This window comes from Prosopis cineraria, unplaced genomic scaffold, assembly GCF_029017545.1.
Source record: "Prosopis cineraria cultivar Desert tree isolate PC_DT_omini unplaced genomic scaffold, ASM2901754v1 PC157, whole genome shotgun sequence".
NCBI classification, from domain to species: domain Eukaryota; kingdom Viridiplantae; phylum Streptophyta; class Magnoliopsida; order Fabales; family Fabaceae; genus Prosopis; species Prosopis cineraria.
Window position 1 is genome coordinate 38674 of NW_026555484.1, and position 26297 is coordinate 64970.

At 33.3% G+C, this 26297-nt stretch overlaps 4 protein-coding genes across 13 annotated transcripts; 1 reads left to right on the forward strand and 3 right to left on the reverse strand.

Annotated features, from left to right (window-relative positions):
- Positions 1-653: 653 nt before the first annotated feature.
- LOC129295639 (uncharacterized) lies at positions 654-3306 on the reverse strand. Its single transcript, XM_054934174.1, has 3 exons — positions 2776-3306; positions 2314-2438; positions 654-1117 (listed from the first exon to the last, which is right to left on the reverse strand). Exons 1-3 carry the CDS (start codon positions 3152-3154, stop codon positions 911-913), a joined length of 711 nt encoding a protein of 236 aa, XP_054790149.1. The 5' UTR covers positions 3155-3306; the 3' UTR covers positions 654-910.
- A 5250-nt stretch (positions 3307-8556) lies between these two features.
- Positions 8557-11703, reverse strand: LOC129295637 (purine permease 1-like). Its single transcript, XM_054934172.1, has 2 exons — positions 11274-11703; positions 8557-8678 (listed from the first exon to the last, which is right to left on the reverse strand). The coding sequence occupies exons 1-2, from the start codon at positions 11701-11703 to the stop codon at positions 8557-8559; spliced, it is 552 nt and encodes a 183-aa protein (XP_054790147.1).
- Positions 11704-12285: 582 nt separating this feature from the next.
- On the forward strand, positions 12286-15465 carry LOC129295640 (L-2-hydroxyglutarate dehydrogenase, mitochondrial-like). 5 transcript variants are annotated; one of them, XR_008589605.1, is made up of 5 exons: positions 12286-12647; positions 13093-13374; positions 13508-13947; positions 14494-14636; positions 15080-15235. XR_008589605.1 is itself a non-coding variant. In XM_054934176.1 (5 exons), exons 1-5 carry the CDS (start codon positions 12318-12320, stop codon positions 15144-15146), a joined length of 1212 nt encoding a protein of 403 aa, XP_054790151.1. In that variant the 5' UTR covers positions 12286-12317; the 3' UTR covers positions 15147-15465. The 5 variants fall into 5 exon arrangements, 4 of the variants coding, with proteins under 4 accessions (XP_054790151.1, XP_054790150.1, XP_054790153.1 ...); XM_054934176.1 differs by having other exon boundaries at positions 14480-14575; positions 15083-15465; XM_054934175.1 differs by having other exon boundaries at positions 14480-14636; positions 15080-15452.
- Positions 15466-16806: 1341 nt separating this feature from the next.
- LOC129295644 (ABSCISIC ACID-INSENSITIVE 5-like protein 2) lies at positions 16807-20363 on the reverse strand. Of its 6 annotated transcripts, none has more exons than XM_054934187.1 (4): positions 18014-19302; positions 17854-17925; positions 17607-17662; positions 16807-17168 (listed from the first exon to the last, which is right to left on the reverse strand). In XM_054934187.1, exons 1-3 carry the CDS (start codon positions 18755-18757, stop codon positions 17633-17635), a joined length of 846 nt encoding a protein of 281 aa, XP_054790162.1. In that variant the 5' UTR covers positions 18758-19302; the 3' UTR covers positions 16807-17168; positions 17607-17632. The 6 variants fall into 6 exon arrangements, with proteins under 6 accessions (XP_054790162.1, XP_054790159.1, XP_054790158.1 ...); XM_054934184.1 differs by lacking the exon at positions 17607-17662 and adding an exon at positions 20047-20363 and having other exon boundaries at positions 16811-17168; positions 18014-18901; XM_054934183.1 differs by lacking the exon at positions 17607-17662 and adding an exon at positions 19338-19455 and having other exon boundaries at positions 16811-17168; positions 18014-18901.
- Positions 20364-26297: the final 5934 nt, after the last annotated feature.

Below are 26297 nucleotides of genomic sequence, written 5' to 3' on the forward strand. Positions count from 1 at the left end.
TTTTTAAAAAAAATTTTACTTTAAAATCTACTATTTCTTCTTAGTCACAAGAATACACTCTCACCGTTCTTATTACAGAATAACTTTTATTTTTGGATCCTTCATATAAAACATATGGAATGATATTTATTATAATTTTTTTAACTTTACCTCTATTATAAATTTAATTTTATAACTCATTATATACTGTTTATCACTCTTTCTATATTTAATATAGCTAAAGTTCAAAAATGTTTATTATTTAATTCTACCTTTTCAAAAATTAAATTTTTTTATTTATCAATGTATATTTAAAATTTATTTTTTAAAAAATTGTATTTAAGTTTAATGTTTTGTCCTAAAAAAATATATACAAAAAAATTATATCAATGGTTGTCATTATATATCTCAAGTGACTTTTAAGTCAAATCATTCAAATAAGTTTTAATTTACCAGACTAACTTTTGAAAAAAGAATGTTAAAATCACAAACTTTTTTACTAACCTTAATTGATTCTAACATCAGTTGGCAGGCTTTTTAATTCAAACACACACTAAATCTAGAGAACCCATCCCCTCGATAAAGAGTATAGATGAGGCTCATGACTTGGAACACACAAATCCTTCCAATCACGTCTCCGAGAATTAAACCAAGCGGGCAACTTGTGGCAGAGAGAAGAAAATTTTTTGTAACATGCTAAGGAACAGGAACAGGCCTATCTTTTCTGTGTTTTCTTCCTTTTCCTTTATTCTTTATCATTAACAAAGAACTACATTCATCAAGACAGTATGCGACTAAACAAACCTTTTGTACATAGATGCCTAAAAAATTGCCATATACTGCAAAAGAATAGCCTAACAATAGGAAGCCTCAGATATATTACATATTCCTTCAGAAGAGAAGGGATGGGAAAATCTGTACAGCAGCATTTTTAAAGATCTTTCCAAACGTTGTAGTCATTACTTGTGCCATTGTAGTTGATTATACTGTCCTGGCATCCTAAAAAGAATGTACTCCTAATCGGATCTATGTTCACTAATGCATGGGCCGTGCTACAGGGGCTGGCAGCAACAGCAACCTCATCAGCACCAACAATCACTTCAGCATAACCCTTGTCGGCTACCTTCTTGTTCTCCAACTGCAAATAGTTTTCAAGTCTTCTATATTAAATTAAATTGATATACAAATCGAAAGTCATAACATAAAGATCCCAGCTATTTGCCTGATCCTGTTACAGTGCTGATGCCACATGCCTGAGTAGCTCAAATGCACTGTTTCAACAGAAGTAAAATGGTGCACTTTGCCTCTATTCTTCTCAGATTAAAATGGGTCAATTGCAACTATCTATTCATGGGGTTATCTCAATTTTCTATTAAAACACTCAAACCTTTTGTCTCAATTATGTGTCAAGCAATTCACTGAGGAATGCTGAATACCCCCTCATGTGAACAACCAACAACAATAAAAAGAAACCTTATCCTACTAAATGGGGTCGGCTACATGAATTGTACAATGTCATTGTACTAAATCAGCAAAGGGCTGAACCTCATGCATGAATGTTCATTAAGAGACAATTCATCTTGTGCCTTAATGGACTGCAGTTCTAGGTCTCAGACACAACTGAGCATCTGCTGTAGGGAACAACAGGGAAGTTTCTGTGTTTTAGGATTTAGAATGAATGGCTAGGATTATTTCAAGAAAAGATAGCCGTGATAGCCTATTTAAATCAAAGAATAGAGGTGAAACACGTTTTATTCATCTTTATGTTGCGTTTCAGCTTCTCAAACATGTTATGTCAATGTTGTGGTAGGATCAGGCAAACAACAAGGATCTTCCGTGGTGCACAGCAGACACTACCATTCCAAGGTGCAGGGAATCTGCATTAACAAACCTTGTTTTTTTCACCTGGGGTTGCCAGCCGGTGCATGCAGCCAGAAACAGAAAAAACAGAATATGGCAAAAACAAGTAGGCCTTTATTCTTTTTGTTTCGCAAATTAATCTTGCATAGAACCAGAAAGAAATTTGAAATTTTCAACCAACCTATGATTTTCTGGAATCAGAATGAGTTGTTTAAACAAAGGAAAAACATAAAGCTACTAATTTAGTAACTATTTATCATAGAAAGTTAACCCGACCTGAACACTTGGATAGGAAAAGAACAGTTATTTAAACAAACGGATGCAATGTTTTCATCATTAAATTGTATCATGCATATCCGTTTGCAAGCATTTTAGACTGAAAGCTATATTTCTCAACAAAATTTTACATGCAGGGAAACACATAATAGAACCAATTAAATGCTGCCAACTGTTAAGTTGGACACAGGAGCTTACCCTAAATTTTGTTGCAGCACCCCAGATGACAAATGTCTCGTTGCAATTGTGATGTCTGTGATTTCCTCTCACCTTGCCTGGACGAATTTCTCCAACATGAACTGAAGCGCAAGAGACAGCTCCACCTGTAAAGAAGCAGGCTTCTTTTTCAGATTCCAGAAAAGAACACAAACAATGCGCATCCTATTTCCAGCCTATTCAATTAAGAGAGCAGTACATAGACAGTCCGTGAAGTTAAGCTTCATTCCATTCTGAAGTACGTAACTTCAATACATCTAAACTTATGGAACAACAGATCGACGCAAAAGGTGAAAAATCATGGAATGAAAGGGAGCCAATCTCCAAATGAAGCTAATGTACACAGTGAAGTAGTGCAGTTATCGTTACAACACAAACGTACGTATCGCAAAACTAAGAAAGGAAAAAAAGAAAACGCGCAGCAGAAAACAAAGCGAAATATACCAGAAATGCCAGAAGCAAGGGCCAGAGAAACGGGATCAAGCAACCAGCCACGCTTGTCTTTAGCAATTTGGGAAGGGAACCCGGAGCTAAGCCTAACCAAATTGGCCTTCATATCGTCGGCGACGCTCCAATCCGAGGCGGTTCCGATGGAGGAAGGTGGGAATTGGGAAACGCGCTGAAAGCGGATAGAGATCCAAGTGATGAAGAGAAAAAGGCTGAGAAGGAAGGGAAGAGAGTGAGGCCTCTGGAGAAACTGAAGGAGAGAGGCGAGAAAAGAGGGTCGGATCTGGAAGGGGTTATCGGAAGAGGGGCTGTTTATATAGACGATTCTTCGAGGGTTCGCCACCATCGGGCTGCCCCTCTCCGTTTGAGCTCTCATATTTGCTTCTTCTGTGTTGTATATCGATCGATATTTCCGCGTCCTTGAGTTGTATTTGTATCTGTTTGTTTCTTCTTCTAGACAGCGTTTATCTTCCACTCCATTATATTTGGCTTCTCCTTCCTGAGGTCCCCTGAAATAAACTAGATTGACGAAAATAAATGATGATGCGAAGATGTTTATCCACGCATGGTACATTTACTCCCTCGCGTCCCTTTCAAGTGCGTAGATAAAAATATTTTTTATTAAATTTTTAAGTCATTAAGTCGATTTTCATTATAAGTTTTTTTTATAGTGGAAAAGTATGTTGTGGATATATAGTCATATATTATATATAATAAGAATATAATTAAAAATTTATTATTTTTTTAGACAAAGTTAATAAATTTTAATATTCTTCTTAATTCCAGTAAAAACTTGTTAAAATATTTATGAATAAGACCTAAAGAGTAGAGTTTTTTGGCGGGGTAAAAAAGTTAAATGATAATATTAACAATTAAAAATTCTTACAAATGAGAGTAAATCATAAAATGGCAAGAAGAAAAGAAAAGAAAGTTCAGCAGGTCACCGTCTGCTTATATAAGAAACAAAAATAAAACACTTGGGACATTTGGAGAATATTAAACGAGATGTTGTTGATATTTCCCGCTTCTGTAGAGGGAGTAAAAGCACCTTGATGATGAAATATTTGAAGATCTCCGAGCTGACAACTTGATTGGTTAGTTGTTTTTAATACTTAGTAATTCGGATTTTCCATTGATCATGCGTGACATTTCTTCTGATAAGATGATTTGGAACCGTCTCCGTATTGGTAAGAGGTGAAAATTGCCGAGGTCCAATGTCCCTGCCTACTATCCTTGTTTTGCTACCAGCTGTACAATTCCAATTGCAGGCGATCTTGAGGAAATAAAAACGCCATGAGAATTCCTTAATAATCTGGGATGGGAATTGATTAAAAGTACCATGAAGTTCTAAATTCTAATTTGACCCGATTAGGTGCGGAAGGGGAAAAAATCCCTCCTACAATATCAAGTTTACCTTCTTTAAAAAGTAGAGTTAAAAATAGGATAAATAAATAAATTAAACTTTGACTTCTAAGTCCAGTAATATTTTAGACTCTAACTTTATTATTCAATTTGTTCCTCAATTTTTTAAAAAACGATGCAATTTAATTTTTATTATTAATAAAAATTAACTTTAACAATTAGTTAACAAAAATGATATAAAAAGATATCAAAAATTATAAAAAATGATAAAAAAAAACTCTTTTCCCTCTCATGTAATTTTCTAGGTATTTGTCTGTAATTTTTGATGCATTTTATTATCATTTTTTTGTCAAAGGTAATTTTTATTAATGATAAGAGTTAGATTGTACTGTTTTTCAAAAGTTGAAAGAACAACATAATGAATAATTTTAAGGCCTATAATATTATTGGACCTAAAATTGAGAGGATAATTTACTCATTTACTTTAAAAAATATAGGTCAACTTGAATCATATGAGTTGACATCTATGAATGGTAAAAATATGAGTTGAATTAGTTTCAATCTATCTTTTATGAGTTGAAACTTGAAAAAATTTCAATTAAACTATTGTGAATTGGTATGTTAAATGAGTTAACTCACCAATCCATTTTTTTATTAACTTTTTTTTTTTAAATTATACTTAAACAATAAGTTTTAATATAATATTCTATGTCGTTGGAAAAAAAAAATCACATAATAGGTGCATGAGGTAGATCAATTGCATCTTGATTCATTTCAAATGTTTGTGTGATTGAATGAGCTATATAATATGAGTTAAATTAGAATTGGTGATTCAAATGAGCTGAGTATATTTGGGCCAGGGTTAATTCAGATTAATTTCAATAAGCTTGAACTTATGAAAAACTTGAAAAGCTAAATTTGGCCTATTCAAGTCATCTCAAATATCCAAATTATTACTTTTTCATTTTTTTTTAAATAATTATTTTTATTTTATAAAAAATATAAAAGATAAAAGATTCAAACTCTTTAAAAAAAACATTTGGGTTTTAATATTAAAATACATTTTAAGCATTATTTTGTAGATATTTTATATATTAAAAATAATAAATATATGATAATATAAATATTTTTAATTCTTTTGAAAAGATATCTACAATAATGTGTTCAAATTTATAGTATCCTAGCATAACTAAAAATTTAATGAATTAATTAATAGTTAATATATTTTAAAATTATAATTTTTTTGTTTGAGTATTCGGGCCAAGTTTAAATCTAACCAAGCTTGGCCTAGAATTTTCAAGCATATTCCAGCCAACCCAAACATTAAAAAATATTTTATCAAGTCTAGCTTTAAATTTTTCATTTTTATTGAGATTGGCCAGTTAAATTTGGCTTGAATTATCAGCTTTAAATTAAACAATTATTCCTAATTCATTAGGATTAGCTCATCTAGTGTATAAATTGTCTAGCCTCAAATATAAAAAGATCTACTTTTAGTTGGATTATTTCTTTTTTCAATTCAATTTATCCCTTATAATAAGTTATTTAAGTCGATTTATATAAATCAATTCATGTTTCTAACTTTATTAAAGAATGAATTTTTTTTTTCAGATTTAATATAAAAATAACCAAGCTCTCTTATTTATGCCTGACAGAATTAAAACTTTCTTAAAAAATTGAATGCGCCTGATCTAAACTGACGGTTCCATACATTCCACGAAACCTCGAGAATCATTCAACAACAACTTGATGTCTATACATAGCCTGTGGGAGAAGTAGACGTTGTTGTTAGAATCAGGACAAATTGAATTAAATGCAGTTTCTTGAAGTAAACTAGCTCCATTCGGAAGAATTTCAAGGAAAAATGAGTGCATCATGTCATTTATAATTTAATTAATTAAAATATTTTAAATTATTTAAATAAAATTTTAGGTAATATTATTTTAAGTAATTTTACTTACATAATAGAATATATATTTAATTTATTGTCTCTTTTTTATTATTATTATTATTATTATTATTATTATTATTTTTTAATGTTATAATTAGTTTATATTTAATGTCACTTGAATGTCATATTTTTGTTGAATATATTATAAATAATTTGGTGTATTCAATTCATTTAAGGATCATTAATTATTAACTAATGTATTGCCCAATTCAACAACTTATTGATCGCGTTCTCCCAAAAGTGATTGTCATGTCTCCTCTTTGTTGGAATCAGATCAAATCAACAGATTAAATGTGATTTCTTGAAGAAGATCAACGGCATCAGATATCAATGCATGATCACCAATTAGCAACTGATTTAATGCCAAATTCAAGAATTTCCTTGCGAATGAAAAAAATTGATTTAAAAAACGGAAAACGATTTTTTTTTTCAAGAAGAAAAACATCAAAAATGGAGGTGTGACAGTATAAGTGCTTAAAAAGAGAGCCACGCTTAAAGCAAATATGTGAAAGCACTCTAGAAACCAGATGAAAGAACCGTAACCTACCAAGGAAAAACAAAACTAGAGGGTCGTAGACTTGCGTTTGACAATCCAAGCGTAAGGGGCACGATCCTTATAACAAACACTTTTTTTCATCTTCACCTAAGTGATTGTTTGACGGAACAAACACTCTCTACTAATTATCACGAGAAATGAAAAATCTTCTCAGGGAACATAGTCCCTCACAAAGCACGTATATGGTGGGCGGTTTAACGTCGCAACGTTGGCCAACCAAAAAAAAAAAAAATCCTTTGTACAGTACTGTAAAATACAACATTTCAAATATTGCGTATTTTTTACCAAAAAAAAAAGTGTATTTTAATATTTAAATAATCAATGTTAGCTCCGCAGTGTCTTGATCAAAGAGTTAATTATATTACTTCACCTATAAAACGTGGTTCATTTCCTTCTAGTAGAAAGAAGCGATACACTGGACGCGTCTATCATCAACCCCCATCAGTTCGGCTGGAGGTTGGTCAATGGCACTGAAGCTACAATTCAAGGAGCTAATGACCTAATTTAGCAAGTCTATCAGCAACAATAACATAGTTAGGGTCTTAGGGACCACGAGTGGGGCGTAGGATCTTCCCTTTTTCTCTCTCCATTTCCTTAATTTTAACAATACAATTTGTGTGACTTTTATCCCACCATTTAATATCATTATTATCTAAATAATTTATTCTATAAATACTGTTTGAGTTTTTGCGCGTGATATATATATATATATATATATATTAAAAAGGAAGATTCTGGAATTTTTTATTAAAATAAACAGTGTCATTTAAAAAAACAGATGTTATTACATTTTTTCAAACTATTTAATTTAAAATTGTATTCTTATGTTTCAACTTAAAATTATTATATATTTAATCATTATTTTTATAATTATTATAAATTTAATCATTATTTTTATCTTTATTGTATTATTTATAAATAAAAATATTAAAAATTGAGAAATATTAATATGTATATATAAGTATATTTTTTATAAATTTTAAAAATGTTCCTACCAAAAAATTCAAAACTGTTTATATTTTTTACATTTTTCAATCAATTTATAAATTTAAAAAACTGTTTCAGTATATTCATGTGTATATATATCAAAATATTAGTCATAAATTTCAATCAATATGTCACCTAAAATCAAAATGAAGTTTGCAAGTAGGGGAAGTGAAAAATGCTAGACCATATGTTACCGGAAGAACATCGCATCAGAAAAAGGTAAAGATTGGTTTACTCAACACTCACTGGGACGGTTTTTAATTCTTTTGGTAGGAACATTTTTAAAAATTTATAAATAATTAACATTTTTAATCTTTTAAATAATATATTTATATATACACATTAATATTTCTCCATTTTTGATATTTTTATTTATAAATAATACAATAAAGATAAAAATAATGATTCAATTTATAATAAATTGGATTTGAAACAAAAGAATAAAATTTTAAACTAAACAGTTTGAAAAAATGCAATAGCATTTGTTTTTTTTTAATGACACCGTTTATTTGATAAAAAATTCCAGAATGTTTTTCTTAAATGCACAAACTGAAACAGTTTTTTTAAGGATAAATTGTTTAAGTAATAATGATATTAAATTACGACTGATACTTTAATTTGGATGATGAAATAAGAGCCACACAAATTACACAATTGAGATTAAGAAAATGAAGAGGAAAAAGAGAAAAGAGAGAAGGAGAGACCCTGCATCATAGTAGAAGGAGTGGAATATCTCTCATCTTTTTATTTTATTTTTATCTTTTAAATATTAATATTTTAATATTTTACTTTTACCTTTTAAATATTAAAATGTTTTTGTCTTTTGGAGAATGGCAATGAAATATTTTTGAAATATTTAAATGACAAATAGGTTGTACAAAATGTAATAATCATTTTCTAATCTCTAAAGGCTTGTCATTCTCTAAATTGTGATTGACCCTCTCTTTGTGAGCTCTTTGATTTGCTCAAAGTTGCCACTAAAATGAACACCGACCAAAAACATGGAATTAACATTCAACATCTTCCCAAGTTCTTCTACACCATCTGATTCAAAAATCAACATGAACATGTATGAAGCTTGAGCCTTCTACTCAAAAGCTCAAATGGATGACGTGGTGGGACCATTCTCTAGCATGAACAATACCAGAAATCAAATGACGGTTCTTAGTACCTTTAAGCACCACAAGAAGAATAGCCAATTTGAGAGCGAAAGTCGGCACCCATTCTACCATAACCCCAACAGGAAAATCCACCTCCCCTCCAAGTAAGGGCCTTTAGGTGAGGATTTGTACTCCCTTTGGTCCAAAAAAAAGAGCAAGTTTGTATTGGGTGAGAATAAGGTGTAGAATAGCACAAGCTTCTGGAACCTCGCTTGCTGCCTGAGCAGGAAATTGGACGGCCATGGAGATCAGAGAGGAGTTTGGTCGAAGCCTGATAGCATAAAAGGAGTCCCACCAAGGATTTCATTGATGAGACTAATGATGAATATGAGAATAGTGGAGATGATGGTGCTGATGAAGAGGCCTACAAGTGAAGAAGGGTGGAGGTCAGGGACAAAGGCGACTTGGGAATAGAGGATTTAGATTTTAGAGTGTTGGTTCATGTGTTCTATCTATGATTCAAGAGCAACTCCGAAGCGAAACAAAGATCTCACAAAGGGAGGGTGAATCACAGAGAAAATACTGGCCAATATGTCATTTCTCAAAAAATCAAGCAAGTCTCTATAAACTATAAAATAATTATAATGTTTTGTCATATGTATTTATTATTTGAATATTTTAAAGATATTTTACTATCATTTTTCTTTTATCTTTTCCTTCATTCTCATGATGATAGTGAACAATTAGTTGTTCAAGTGGTAACATCATTTTATTTTTTATTTTTTAAAGTGGTCTTAACATAGTTGTGTTGTATACACAAGTGTGTATTTTCCCTCCCTTCATGAAGGGCTCAATTGGAGGTAAAATATTTTTTTTAAAAAACATCATCCTAATTAATGATGAGAAAAACTTATATACTTAAATTTATATATTTACAGTATTTATTTTTAATTAAATCAAGATATGTTGATCTTTTATTTATTATTTATTTTAAAATAAATTCTTATTATTAATATTATTAACAAATTAAAGTTTCCTTGTATTGACTTAATTGAATGAAAATAAAGTTATTTCATCTCAATTTATAAGACACCTCAATTACATATATCAATAAATTTTATTAAATATACTTTACAACTTTACCTTTTTAAAACAAAAATATAAAGTTTAAAAAATACACTTCATTAATACTCTATTTATAAAAGAATATTAAAGATAAATATGCACAAATGAGAAAAATAATATTAAGAAAATATAATTAATAAAATATTATTTTGTCAAAATATCTTTTATTTTATAGTGTCAAATTTTTCCAAAAGTGTTTTTATAAGGGGAGAGAGTATCAAGTATATAAGGCTACATACTTCAATTTTGTTTGGTTGCTAAAAAGAAATGTAACAAAATAAATTAAAAAATAAAAATAAAAATAAGATGATTAAAATATGAAGGAGCATAGATGAATTATATTTATAAAGAAATCATGATAATTTAATTCATAAAATTGGTAATCATGATTCAAATTTTTTTAAGAGTGTGATAATTCTTACATTTATAATATATAATATTAAATTTTATCATATTTATCGTAAAAGGAAAGAATGATTTAAATTTTAGACATTTAGCTATTTTTATGTTTTCAATATATTTCATTCCCATTACTTTCACTTTCCACCAGCCTAACAACAACACTGCAACAACACCTAAGTGTGTGTTTGGTTTTCAGTTTGTCAAAAGTCAGTTTGATAAAAGTTCATTTGACAAAAGTCAGTTTAGTGAAATTTAATTATTGTAACAAAATTTGTGTTTGAATATATTTTTGGAAAAATTAATTTTTTAGTCCTCCAACTTTTAAGTCACTTGTAACTTAGTCCCTCAACTATGACTCGCTGTGACTCAGTCCCTCAACTATAACTTGCCTATGACTCAGTCCCTCAACTTTTAAATCACTTACAAACTAATCCCTTAACTTTTGTTAATTTTTTTTTTCATGTTAACTTCTATCTCACATTAATGAATAAGAAAAAGGTATTTAAAAATAATATATGAGCATTTTTTTACCCCTCTTATTTGATAAAAAAATTTAAAAAAAATTAAAAAATAAGGACCAAGTTATAGGTAAATCAAAAGTTGAGGGATTGAGTTGCAGCGAGTTATAGTTGAAGGACTGAGTCACAGTGAGTCATAATTGAAGGACTGAGTTACAAGTGAGTTAAAAGTTGAAGGGTTAAAAGATTAATTTTCCCTATATTTTTTTAAAAGTCAATTTAACAAACTAAAAGTTATTTAAATTAATAAAAATTTGCTCTTTTAAAATATACTTTTTAATATGTAATGACCAAAAAGAATGTTAATTTAGAATAATTTATAATTTTTATTATATAAATATAATATAGTAGCAATGTTTAAAAAATGTGAAACAAATTTAAAATAACATAAAATTTAAAATGTTAAATAATAAAAAATATAAAATTTAATTTTGAAAAAAAATATGTCATAAAATTTAATATATTAGCAATGGTCACTCTCCACTTGCTCTTACCATACATAAGCTCTATCAAAGGCAACAAAAAATCGTACAAGGCCGTTGCCGTCGGTGTTAACATGAACCCCAGCACATATTGCTTGGTGGACTCACCTCGGGGGCGATCTCCAGATGAATGAAGAGCCAGCACACCAACTCTAGTGGTGAACAAGACAATAGCATTTATGGAGAAAGGGGTGAACTTTTGCCTGACGAGAAGGAAGGCGAAGGCGACGATGAAAGTGAGCTGGGTGGCAATGATTAGAGCGGACGTAGAGACGGGGAGGCAAGCTAAGCCATAAGCATAGAGGTAATCATCGGGGCAGGTGAGAACACCGATGATGAAGGCTGAAAGGAACAGTCGTCGATGAAGAAGAAGGACTTGGCTTGTCAAGAGAGGCAACTGTGAATGAAAGAATTGAATAGGGGAAGGAGGCAGACAGGGCATCTGCCGATTTGAGCCAGCTGGAGAGCCAAACGTGTTTGCCACCGTGGAGGAAGTAGAGGTGACTTATGAGAGGGCCACCGCTGGTGCCTAGATGCTGGAGATGAAGAGCTCGAGATCTGTGACTAGACAGCAAAGGAGAGACAGAGAAGAGAAGGAGGAGCGACAGAAGAGCGACGGACGAGCAACAGACGAGCGAGTGAGAAAATGCAAAACGAGAGAGGCCAATGTTGGTTGCATGTGAAGAAGAAAAAATATGAGGATACCATGATCTTTTATAATATTAGATACCAATTATTAATGTTCACATTGTCTGATTTGCCTTTCAAAAGCTTTTAAAAGTTGAGATACATTTAAAAGTACTTTTAAAAAGCACGTTTCATTTAAAAAGTATATCTCAAGTACCATCTCACATCACATTTCAAAAGTTAAAAATTATATTTGGAGTGTGAGACGTGAGCTTGCCAAAGGCACTTTAAGTCTCACCAATTAATGATTTCATATTTTAATTGTACTCTTATTTTTTAAAATATTAAAATATTCCCCGGGCATCGCGAGGGAAACAAGTCTACTTAACGAGGAGCATAACTGGAGCAAGGGGAGCGACGGAGCGAGCCATGAGAATGCTGAAGCAGACGCTTGAAAGCTTAGGGGCAAACCTTGCATCATCAACAAGTGGTATTCACACGAAATTGAAGAGTTTAGCTGCGAATTCGATCAGGAGATACAGCAACAATAACAGCATACCAGGCTCGGTCGCCAGGGAAAAAGTGGATTGCTTAGTGATCGGGGCTGGTGTTGTGGGCCTAGCAGTAGCCAGAGCACTTGCGCTCAAAGGCAGAGAGGTATTAGTCGTTGAATCGGCTTCCACATTTGGCACTGCCACTAGTTCTCGAAACAGTGAAGTCATTCATGCCGGAATCTATTACCCTCGCAATTCCTTCAAGGTCAGTATATCTGCCATCTATTTGTCTTTGTGCTGTGCCGTCAGGTTCTACTAGCTGATGCGATCGACTCGCTGTACGAAATTCGATTCCTACTTTTATCAAAACTTCTAGTGTTGAAGTGCCGTAACTTTAAAACTAGAAATTAAAAGGGGAAAAATGAATGTGAGTTAAATTTATTTCAACCTTTTAAATTTACATTTAACTATAATATATTTTTTTCCCTTAATCAGATATGTTGGGGTTGAAGAGACTAATTAAAGAAGAACAAAAGAAACAGAAAAAAAAAATTGACATAAAAGGCACCAACTATCTTACAGCATCTACCAAGTAAATATATTGTTTTCTATCATGCTGTATAATTCGGTTGTTTTTGTTTTACTAGTAATGTACCAAAGCATGACTGTAAAAATTATCTATTTAGAATGTAATTCAGTCTGCTTTGCAGGCAAGGTTTTGTGTAAGAGGAAGAGAAATGCTATATGAGTACTGCTCCAAGCATGGTATTCCTCATAAACAAACCGGTAAGCTGATAGTTGCTTCTCGATACTCAGAAATTTCAAAGCTGAATGATATAATGAATCGTGGGATTCAAAATGGAGTTGATGGCTTGAGGATGATGGATGGCTCTGAGGCCGTGAGAATGGAACCTGAATTGCAATGCATCAAAGCTATACTATCACCTCTTTCAGGGATTATTGATTCCCACTCTTTCATGCTGTCTTTAGTGGTATGCATTTCAAGGCTTCTGTTGCAATGTGCCAAATCTAAGTTCTCGCATATTTCTTGTATCAAATTTTTGCTAACTTACCAGCTTGTTTATTTGAAGTTATAATTGTATATGAACCCCCTTGTGGGTCCAGGGGGAAGCTGAGAATAACAATGCAATCTTCTCCTATTATTCAACCGTGATTGGTGGGCATCTTGAAGGAGATCAGATTTGTCTGCATGTATCAGAAACGAAGAGTGTTGAAGAATGGAATGGGAGGTCAATTTTGAATCCAGATCTGGTCCTTATCCCTAAATTTGTAGTGAACTCTGCAGGCCTTGGTGCCCCTGCCCTTGCAAAGAGATTTACTGCCCTACAAAGTAGTGAAGTTGTACCCTCTGCCTATTATGCTCGTGGTTGTTACTTCACATTGTCCAATGCTAAAGTTCCTCCTTTCAAACATTTGATATATCCCATACCAGAGGATGGTGGCCTCGGTGTGCATGTTACTCTGGATTTGAATGGTCAGGTCAAGTTTGGCCCAGATGTTGAATGGATCGACGGAGTTGATGGTATCTCAAGCTTTCTCAATAGGTACATCTTGAAAACCTCTCGGTTTCTGTTTCTCTGCTACTCCTTTCACCCTTCAAGTGTTTCTTGACAATTATTTCACTTATTTTTAACCATTCTAGCCCTTGCTTTTGTTTTGCCAATATCCTTTGGTTCAGGACATGTCTTCTTCTGCTTCTTCTTCTTCTTCTTCTTTTTCTCCAATCAAGCACGGCTAGTGGAAACAGGAATAGAAGCTTTTCATATTATACTGAAAACTTCCTGGAATATGCATATAAGCAAAGTTTTTTTTTTTTTTTTAAAAAAACATCGTAAATGAAATTATCTGCTTATTACAGCTTTCGATTTAACCTGCAAAAAACTAGTCGTTGCTGTCTCTGATAGTGTTTCAAGATGGTATCCGGACTTCATGTCCTTATAATGACTAAATGTTTTGTTCTTTAATTATAAACTTGACACTTGATGCACCTAATTAAATTCATGTCTTTAGTTCCAAATATCGTTTTAGAAATGTGTTTGATTTTGATGAGGTGGTTTAATTAAGATTTGATCCCAGGTTTGACTATTCAGTACCTGCAGAGCGTGTGGAGAAGTTTTATCCAGAGATACGGAAGTATTACCCAAACCTGAAGGATGGATCTCTTGAACCAGGGTATTCAGGAATTCGACCTAAACTTTCAGGACCCCATCAGACACCTTTTGATTTTGTGATACAGGAAATTCTTTATTTCTCTTTACTCCTTAGTTCTTCTTGTCAATTACTTATCTCTTGCACTTTTACCAAAATGAATTAGCAAATTGCATTTGTCAATTGAATCGTCCCATATTTTGGTTTGAGATCCTTCATAAAGGGAAAAAAAAAAAGTCTTGATGTGATTTTTGCAGCTATGATTCTTAGCATGTTCTCCATTTGTTTTATGAACTACATGGCAGCTGAAATGTTGAATTTGATTAAATTGAACATTTCTATTGGTCTTGAGAAAGTAAAATTACCTCTAGAGTACAAAACTAGACGTGCATGAATTGATGTCACATTTTTTTTTTTTGCGAGTAAGAAGCTTGGGGAAAAGGACAAAGCTAGTTAGCTCATATTAAATTTCTTTCCTCAGTCAAAATAATTCATCTCTAATTTTTTCTACCGCCTGGTGTATTTGCGCAGGGGGAGGAAATTCATGGGGTGCCTGGTCTTGTTAATCTTTTTGGGATTGAATCACCTGGTCTGACATCAAGCATGGCAATTGCAGATTATATTTCCGCTAGATTCCTACGATGATGCCTGGTTCTGTTTCTACAATTTGCGCATGCAAGTACTTGTGACAATGTAAAACTTGTAAAAGGTCGAAGCTGTAGCAGTATTGCCATGGACCGTCCACTAGGCGATTTTTTTTCCCTTCTCTTTTCTTTATCATAATTTAATTTTATATACATTTATATGTAATATAAAAATTAAACAAATGAATGATATATAGTATGATTTTATTATTATTTTTTAATATTCAATGATAAATTTATACTAGATATAACATGATTTATAAGGCGCTAGCAATTTATACAAAATATCTTTTTTCGGCCCGAATATTTTCGACTTAAATGATAATAAATCTAAATCCGATCCGGGAGGTGAGGTGATATGCTGATATTCAAATGCGTAGATCCCCCAGCAATCAAGCTTTTGACAATTGGAGCTGCTAAACGCAGTTTATCTAATTCCCACTTTATTTAATTCACACATAAAGATTACTTCCTACCGCGAAATTGGTTCATTTAATTTGTTAAAAGTGAAATACTTATTTGTTTAAAATTATGAAGTTTTTTTGGGAGAATTATGTTGAGTTTTTACATAAAGAAATTAATTATTAAAAGATTCGTTAACAATTGAATTAAGTTAATAGATTTTATGATAATTAATTTTTTTATGTGAGGCCTGCATGTAATTTTGTTTTTCTCTTTCCTTGAGGTACCATGTTTATTTAGCATAACATGAGAATGCAGATAGAGGCTAGGAAACGTATTCAGGAACAGACTGAGGTTTGACCCTCCGGCCATGCACCATTTTAGAATTGCTGAAAGAGGATAATATGATTCGATCGAGACCTTTATGATGGTAATTGTGGGTCAAAATTTGACTTGAGAAGGAAACTCGTAAAAGACGAAGATGAAGTGAGGGAGCAATGTAACATTCTGTTAGTTTATGCTGAAATGCAAAACCGTGCTTCTTTGTATCTCATTCCATGTAATCGATTATCCATTTATGTATATCGACACAGAGCAATCGTTGAATTCTCCTTTATTGTTGTGAGTTGTTTGAATTTGAACTCTACGCTCCCTACAAGTGGATAGCTAATAAAAGTGTTTACCATTACCATTACCATTATTATATCCATTCAAATTCTCTTTTCTCTAAATTATATTTTTATTGCTCAACCATTCTATACTTAATATTTATTAGGGGTAGAATGAGAAAGATAATTTCTTTCAAGACACGATCATTTCTTAATACATGTGCATGATCTCATCCATTGCTTATGTTTGGTATGAAGAAAATATATTATCCAAATAAAAAAATTTTAATACATGAATTTTAAATGTAATACTCTAAATCTAAAATTTAAATTCATGTATCCAAACATCATATGAAAATTAACTTATAGAAGAAAAACATGGGAGAAAACATGGAACCTAGAGGTGGAGTTGAACTGTCACTGTTCACAATTTATTTGGTTTGAAGCAACTTTTAATTATTGTATATCGATATTGATGCCAGCCTCCCTTTATGATGCTGTTCTCATCATGCTTATTATATTCCATATACAACCATCATTTTCCCCTCTTAACAAGTTATCATTAGGCAGCAAAAATCATTCTGCGTGATGTATTTTCGAAACCAAATTAACCGAATGTATCAGAGTATCAAAGTAACGATAGCAAGAGACCCAAGACTTGTAAAAACCGTACATGTAGTAAAACAATTCTGCATCAGATGATCATCGCTAGCACAAAACAACAGCACATTGAAGAAAAATATCACTTCTACCTAAAAAGAAAAAAAAAAAGGGAAGGAAAATATCAGCTTTAGTTATCTAAAGCAAAAGAGCGTTCCAATAATTGTGCAAAAATTTCTATGAATCCATGAAAACGAGGAGTGGGTGATCGCAAGGAAGATGTCAGAAAGAAGCCGAACTTGTTCTGCGAAGCTGATGCTTACCCTCAGCTGGTGGAACAAGCGGCAGCACTCTCTCTATTTCCTGCATGGAAGATTCAGTGAGAAAATCATCGCCATGACTATTGATGAATTATCTAACGAGTTATTCCTGCACTCTGGCTTTTTGCATCAATAGTGTAATTGTTCAGCAAATGCCAGGAAAATAAAAGAACAATGATTAACCTGATAACAGATCGTTGGTTAGAAATTATAAACTTTAATTAGCTAAGTTCTATGGTCCTTCGTGCTAAAACCTTCATAGTTACATTTTGTGTCTAGAACAGTCCTATGCATTCATAGACGGGAAATGGAGCTAATCCTTTCACCTCTTAAAACAGATCTTGCATAGTGTTTCCATGAACTGAATTAAAAAAAAAAAAAAATCAGTTTTCCCCCAACTACAGGAATTTCCAGCTTAGTTTAATATAAGCTTGTGTTCCTGAATTTTGGAATCTAATAGCACAAGACCTTGAACTCTCACCATTTTTAGTTCTATACATGACTTGCTTAATCCAAGATATAACACAGCAGATATCCCTGAACAAGCAATGGCCAAACCAACTCTTAGTTATCAACAAATATTTCATCCATTTATTACTTTACAAAGATATCAGGAAAGAGACCCGACCAACAAATATCAGTATACGTCCCAGGGGGGGGAGAAAGAAGTAAAGAATAATAGCAAACAAGAAAAACAAAATGCATATTGTCAAGGTATTGAGACTTACATGCTGTCTTCTAAGCCTTTCATTCTCCTCTTCTAAATGTGAAATTTTAATCTCCAGCTCATTTGTGTAAGCCTGTCCATTGACATAGATACAGTCAAGTGTCAACTTATAAGACAGATGCACCTCAAAGAACTAATAACACCATACAAAAGAATATAACCTGTTTTCTAGCTCGTGACCGAGCTGCAGATTCCCTATTTTTTATCATCCTCTTCTGTCTCCTCTCCATGGTTTTCTCAACCACATCTCCAGAGGCCTCCCTCTTCCTTCCCGGACTATGTGTGTCTGGTAACTTACCCATCAAAGAAGATGGTGACATTGTTGCCACCATATTTTCAGAGTAGGATGAATCCGAAACTGGGTTTGATACTGCTGGCAAAGGTTGTTGTTGAACTCCAAGGCCAGTCATTAAACCTGCCATTACATCGTGATTATTTTGATGCTGGTGCAGTGAAGAGAGCTGGTATTGAATCCAATGAGCTTGCTCTGAAATATTGTGTTCAGAAGCCATATTTGAATCCGAAACCACTCCTGCCTTCACAAGGAAATCCTCAAGGGTCATCTCACCCAATTTAGTTTGTCTTTCTTGAGATTTCGTCACTTCCCTAGTGTTCTTCTTCTGTTGCATATCTTTCCAAACTTCATCAACAGTTTTCTTTCTAACATCCTCAGATAATGTCAGGCTGCTCTGTCGATTCAGAGACGACCCAAAAGCTAGCTGACCAGTACCTTCTGCAGTGCCCACACTCTTGAGCAGTTCATCGAGGTTCATGCTGCCTAGTGGCTTCCCAAAATTTCCAAGCTGGTTTTGCACTTCATCAAGAGTCAGATTGTACAAGGATGATCCTTGGTAAACCGAAGATTGTGCCTTTGGCTCTTGGGTTGCTTCCCCTTGGGATCCCATTATCTAGGCCACACCACCGGCCTACAACCCTATAGTATATCTTTCATGCGAGAGATAGGTCCAATTTAGAAGTCGGCTACAGAGTGAACTGAAAGCCCACTGCAATGTCTAGACGGAGATTCAGCAAATAACTTGGTGATGAACCTGAAACCATAAAGAAAAACCAGAATATGCCGTCTAATCAATCCAAACGCAAACAGACTCCTTTGATTTTAAGGTTTGGTGAAAGGCGTTCACAAATTAAAAAAGCACGCAATATAGAGTGGGATGGAAAAAAATTGACCCCAGAAGAAAAATATAAACCAGATCAGATTGGAAATTGCATATGGTCAGTGAAGAAAAGAATTGCAGACTTCACTCAAAAGTGGGAAGCATCGCAGAACAGAAGGTCCATAAAGTCAAAAACCAACCATGGATGGATGAGATTAAAAGCTATCAACTATTTGTGCGTGTTAATTATATCATCACCACTTAGCTGAGAACAAAGCCAAGAATTTGGATTTGCACAGTAGTCAACGCAAACAAAACTGTTTCAGAAGACCGTTGCTTACAGTGTCAAAAAGGAATCAAGAGTTCATACATAAACAAAATTTTTCTTTGTAACTGCTTCAGTTTTGGCATTGCATCTACTTTACTGCAGCTCAGGCTCTAAACCTCAGGGGCAAAGATGAGGCCTTTTCATTTCCCTTGGGTATGGGGACACCAAACCCCCTAGGCGAGAAAGAAATATATTAATTATATTAAATAAATGGGCAGGATATATATCTAAGATGGTAAATTAACAAAAGAACCTACATTCCTCTCTTTCCTGTCTCTTAGGTGTTTTCTTGCAAGTTTTCTGTTAGAATTTATTTTCTGGTGAGTTCCCCCACATGTGCTTTAGCATGCAAGTCTTAATAAAAGATGGAGATGATATTTAACTAACCATTAACACGTAGTTTTTTTTTAAATGAAAATAATTAGACTTGATAGATAAAGACTATGATATAACTTCTTGGTTGAACCAAGAGGCCAGTGCAAGCCTGCAAGGGCTAACATGAGTTGGTGCATAAATTATGTGGATACGAGAATCAGTATGATAACCAGATAATTCTTGAGTTTTCACTAAGAAAAGGAAAAAACTAATCCTCAACTTCTCTGTGATTTTCAAGTGGAATTTCCCAGTTTGAAAACTGAGAACGAGAGAATAACTCAAAACAGAGGGAATCTGAGGAGCACATGCGCCTGAGACAGTAAAGATGTTGAAGACATGAAAAGCGAAATTTCTCAACTGGTTTTACAATGAACACCTGATATGTATTGCGGAACTCTTATATGTCAGCAAAGGTCTTCCATTAAAAGAAGAGGAGGATGAGGAGGAAGAAGATCATTTGGTAAGCCCCAGACAGCAGTCTTCATCAAAAATCGCGAAGAAAGAGAGCGTTAAGAGAGTTTAGCTTAGCTTAGCTTAGATAGGTATCAACTGACGAAATCAGTGACGGTTTTGGAAACTTCCAACTGCATCATCTGATGGTCTGATCTGAAATGGAATGAAAATGAAGAGACAAAGTCATAGAATGGCACATGTAATGCATGCATAAGAATACGCGTGGGCATCCCACCGAGGAGGACACCCACGTGCACGTGTTCTTTCATCAATCTACAGGAAATAAACATCTCATAGCACTCTCGATTACTCAATCTCTTTCTGTTCTCTGAGAAACCAAGTGGCAGGAACTTCATGCTCAGGCGATCTCTTTAATGTATTCCACCAATGAAAAGTGGGCATTTTTTTTAACAGCCTCGTGGTACTTTAACAGCCGTTGCTCAGAAAATAACTGAGATAAGTCACCCATGTTAAACATACTTTATTATAGTTAAGGTTACCAACTTAGCATCATTGTTTTTGATTGCCTCTCTGCCTGCGTTTGATTCATTACCTTTATAAAAGGTTGCTTTTTCGAGGGATTTAGGGGCCACTGCTCTGTCAGAAGACGTGGCGGACGAGGAGCATAAGCGGTTGGCGGCAGGTACGAGGATTGAAAACTTGTTTGCAGAAAACCCATTACAGAACAGAGCACATGATGCAGCGCATTTATGCCATGATGTGATAATAACTTGGAATATAAATAATCCCTTTCTTTATATCTTATCATTTTCATCTTTCATCATGCCCATCCCACTAAGGCAGGTCGATGTTGCTATCATTATATCTCCAAAATTTCTTTGTTGGATATTAATGATTCTTCACCTCACCGATCATTGTAAGTGGATCCCGTGTAGGTTCTGATAAATAGACCATACTGATGGCCATTTTATGAATTGTGTAATTTATTAATTTTTTTATTTTATACTGAGATTGATGTGGAAGAAATTCTTAAGCTGGGAAGGGAAATAAATTATTAATATTATACGCCAGCACTTGAATTTTAGGAGGCACGGGCTGATGAAGAGTTGCTTTTGGTTCTCAAATGAAACAGTATTGTTTCTGAAATAAAAGGAGATGGTAACGTAAATAGAAAGCCTATTTATTCCCTTTTCATTTTTTAGGCCAACTTTTTCTCTTTGCATATTTTATATTATTGAAAATTTGGGCCATCCATTAATAGGATGATATATTATTATTTATGTTATACTTAATTAATTAAAAATCATACTTAGCATTTATATTTTTTAATTTAAAATTGAAAAGGAAAAGGGGGAGGATACTTACATATAATCGGTTTTTATTAGGCGTGTTTTTTTAAAGATACTATTCAAGCTAAGATGAAATACTAAATGTGAGTGTCTTACCCTGTGGAAGTGTAAGCCTTATTCTACTAAACTTATCTCCCATCAATATATGTAATTATTTTATCATGGTCAAAAAATGACCTTTTTCATTCTCCATGAAACTCGTCTTATCCCTCTTGCTCGTGTTCTCTCTCTTAGTGGAAGTTTGGGAGAAGACTCTTCCAAGGTGCCATTAACTGTGAACAGAAGTTGGATTCTATATGTGATTCCAATCAACCACTTGAAACAAAAATGAGAAGTTCTATCAAACGGAAAAAGGTGCGATTAGATTTTTTAGCTGACAAGGCATGTGATTTACTGATTTTCATCTCCTTTCTAAATTTCTTCATATATCTTTTAAACCAAATTAAAAATTTACTTCATGAATTTTAAATTTAATAACATCATACAGCCGACTCATTTATTATATAAATTATTTTTTTAAATTTTAAAATAGTATAATCTAACTTTTGTTATTTATAAAAGTTAACTTTAACTATTAGTTGGTCAAAAAATAAAAAAAATCTCAAAAATTATAAAAAATGATAAAAAATTATAATAAAGGATTCAAAAATTATGGATAATGAGAAAAAATTGATTATTTTTTGTAACTTATGATTTCATCTTCTATCATAATTGGTCAACTGATATGAAAATTAACTTTTGTTAACAGCATGAGCTAAATTGCATAGGTTTCAAAAGTTGAGGAAAAAATTTGCATAAAAAACAAGTTCAAAGTCTATGGATTTAATATTAAGGAAATAATTTACTCATTTACTTTTTCTTTTATTTTCTTATTTTAAAAGTAGTTCATGAATTTTAACCAAAATTAACATGTTGGCCAAACAAAAAAGCTGAAGTAAACTATTTTTTATTGTACATATATACTCCCTTCATTCAAAAAGGTAAGACATTTTTAATCGAATCTTACCCCAGATAAAATAATTATCTATTTTTAAACTAACTTTATCTTTTTATATTTATCCATATTAAACATTTTAAAATAAATATAAAGTCACTATCAATAAGAATACTTTTTTTTAAAAAAATAATAATTACATCCCGAAAGACTAAAAATACCTTATATTTTTTAACATCCAACTCCTCAAAAAATGTATTACATTTTTTATTAAAGAGAGTAGATGTTTTTCTTTTATTTTAGATAATCTTATTCGAGATATGGTTCAATAATAAATATGAGTACCTCTTCCAAAAAATTTGAATCATTTTTAACACGTTGTAAGGAACTGGTTTCTTTTGTTACACCCAATTTCTCGTGAGTTTAAAATAAATTACAATAATCTCCAATTGATGCAGCAATGCCAAGTGAATTTGCCAATAAGTTGGAAGGCTGGGGCCTCGTATCTTTCAAATGCTTTTAAGATATCGTACTGGTGCGATTTGATTCCAATCGGCCAATTAAATTATCCGAAATCGAAATCGAAATCGGAATGGCGTATTTTTGTTTAACAAAAATAAAATGCTTTGATCAAAAGCTTAACCATTTTAGCAATGCATTTCTAGGCCGTTGTTCTCATCCTTGGATTTAATAATTTTCGATGTTCACGTCTTAAATTGTTAATTCAGCAAACTAACATTAATTTATTGCTTTAGGGTCTTCTTGTGAATGATGCCCTTCTCAAAGCGTGCAGTGCGTGAAAAGAGCCAATTTTATTTATTATAAAAAATATATACACTCACTAATGTTAGAAAGCAATAACAACCTGTAAGGTAGAAAAGAAACACTTACAGTACAACCAATAAAGCCAAAAAAAAAAAAAGAACAAAGAAAAGAAAAACAACAATACAATCAAGAAAAAAGAACACGCTAACCAATACCTCTGAGAGTTAGACTTGAAGCACAGACCTCATGAATCTTCTCTCTTCGCTTGACTTTGTCTAGCAGATCAACCAACAAAGCAGTAGGCAAAGGAGGTGTTGCTATGAAAAGCCACTCATTGAATATCATGAGGTCTACTAAAAGACACTATTTCCTCCGTGAGAAACCAAAGAAACCATGACATTTGGCCTCAATCCTTTAAGCAAAAAGAGTTCTGCAAGCCAAGCTTCGCAAGACCAGTCACAACCAGCACTAGAACCAGATTTTATATACCTGAAAAGAACTTCACAATTAGTTTCAGCATAAAGTTTCCCAACAAACCTATCATAAGCCAGAAGAGCTTCCTTGGCTGCAAGGCATTCAACCATAAAACTATCAACAGCCTCCATCCTTTTCCCCAAACCACCACAAAAACCACTACTATCTCTATAAACCACCCCTCCACTAGCCACACCATTTCTTTTCAAAGAGCCATTAAAATTAATCTTTATAAACCCCACCTCACGTGATCTCCAAACCTTAAACCTGTCAAACAGAGGCTATTTTCTTCTGTGAAAGCCAGTCTCAGCCGCCTCCACACCCCCACACTCCTCAACTAGTCTTGTTGCTACATCAACCACTCGTCGAGGCTCCAAACTGGTCTTGTTGAAGACCCAATCACATCGAGCCTTCTAAATGCCCCAGCAAAGGGAAGCAACAAAAGACTTCCCCAAATCATCCAAATCACTATTCCTTAAAAACAGCCCTTCAAGCCACACTTCCATAGTAGTAATGTCATCTTCATCAATATTCAAAGAGAGAAAACAACCAAACCAGGAACATTTACCCTATTAACACAGTAGAAGAAGATGCTTGACGGTCTCAACGTCCTCTCCACATACAGGGCATAATGGATCATTCGAACATTTTCTTCTAAACAGAGCATGCTTAGTAGCTAGCATGTTATTCAGCAATCTTTACGTAAAATGTTTGACCTTAGGTGGCATATTCAAACCCCAAACACAATTCCACACTGAACCAAGAATCTGGTATGAGGTACTTGCTCTGCTATTTACCAGAATCACCTCTTCCTCTTTGGCAACATGGTAGCCCGATTTCATACTATGTTCACCATCCTTCGTAAAGCTCCAAATCATCTTATCCTCCACACTGTGATTTGGAATTTTATGAATCAACTCAATCAACTCTTTACTAACCTTACCCTCTAACCTCAATAAACTTTACTTACCTCCAGTAATCAAAGACTTATCCTCCCTATTGAGACGAACATAAAAAAGACCATTCTGCCTAACTACCCACTTATCTCCCCATATATTAATTCTATTACCATTTCCAAACTTCCACATCAACTCTTTCCTCAGCAACTCTCTTCCTTCAAGTAAAATAATCCAACTCCAAGATGCTTTCCCACCTTTTTAGCCTGCAAGAAATCATTTTTTGGAAAATAAAGACCCTTCAGAACCTTGCACCACAAATCATTTGGGTTCTGAAAAAGCCTCCACCCAGACTTAGCTAATAAAGCTTTTTTAAAAGTTTGAGAACTTCTAAAGCCCATCCCTCCTTCCTTGTTAGCAGTAATCATTGAACTCCACTTCCTCCAATGAATCTGTTTTCCAACATGCTCATTATAACCCCGCTAAAAATTAGAGATCATACTATCAATCTCTTTACACACCTTGTCGGGGAACAAAAAGCATGACATGGAATAAATCGGGATAGAATTAGCTACTGCCTTTACCAACGCTTCTTTACCAGCAAAAGGTTAGCAATCTTTGTCTCCAACCTTGAAGTTTAGCATTAACATTTTGTTTCACGAAAGCCAATGCAGAAGACTTTTACCTTCCATAAATAATAGGTAAGCCGAGATAGTTAGCTGGTTCATCTGCAACTCTGATTCCTAAAGCCTCTTCCACTTCTTTAGTTTCAAGAGTTGTATTTGGAGAAAAGAATATGCAAGATTTGTCCAAATTCATCTCTTTCCCAGAAGCTATGCAAAATAGATCAAGAATCATCTTTAAAGCCAAGCAATTTTCATGTCAAGCTCTCATGAGGAACAAGGCATCATCTTCAAAGAAGCAATGAGAAAGAAGAGGGCCATCCTTAGAAAGCCGAATTCCCAGCAAATGACATTTGTCCACATGGAATTGAATCATAAGAGATAAAACATCCACAACAATCACAAAAAGGTATGGGGATAATGGGTTACCTTGCCTCACACCCTACCTGGAATAATTCTTGCTATCTTTCTATTAGATACCTGCAAATCAAAGATTACAGAAGAGACACATTCCATTATCCATCTCACTCATTGATCACTAAAAACCCATCTTCACCAAACTTCCATGAGAAAAATTTAATTAACTCGATCATATGCTTTGCTTAAGTCAATCTTCAAAGCCAAATCTGCCCTTGTCCCTTCCTTCCTTTGCTTCAAGTAATGAAAAAATCAATGAGTAATAAGAATATTATCTTGAATCTGCCTTCTCGCAGTAAAAGCCCTTTATTGAAAAGAAATCAACTTATTCATCAATCACCTCAATCTTGAAGTTAATATTTTTGCAATTATCTTGTAAAAACATTGCATAATCCAATATGGCAAAAATGATTGACAGATTTAGGCCTTTAATTTTTGGGAATCAGCACAATATTCATCCCATTGATCTTCTTTAGATTTATATGGCCCTGAAAAAATTGTTTCACCATTTTAGCCACTACCTCCTTGACCTCATTCCAAGCAGACTGATAGAAGAGAGCAATAAATCCATTCACCATTCTCATTTTTCAACATCAGAACTTTGTTTTGCAACCTTTTTTGAATAATAGTGCTATGGAATAATCTAGTATTTATATCCCCAAATTCAATCCATTTTAACCTTGCTTTCTGCCGCCAAAATATTTCCTCCTAATCCCTTGCTTCTTCAATTTGCCAAATCAAATCACCAGCCATTC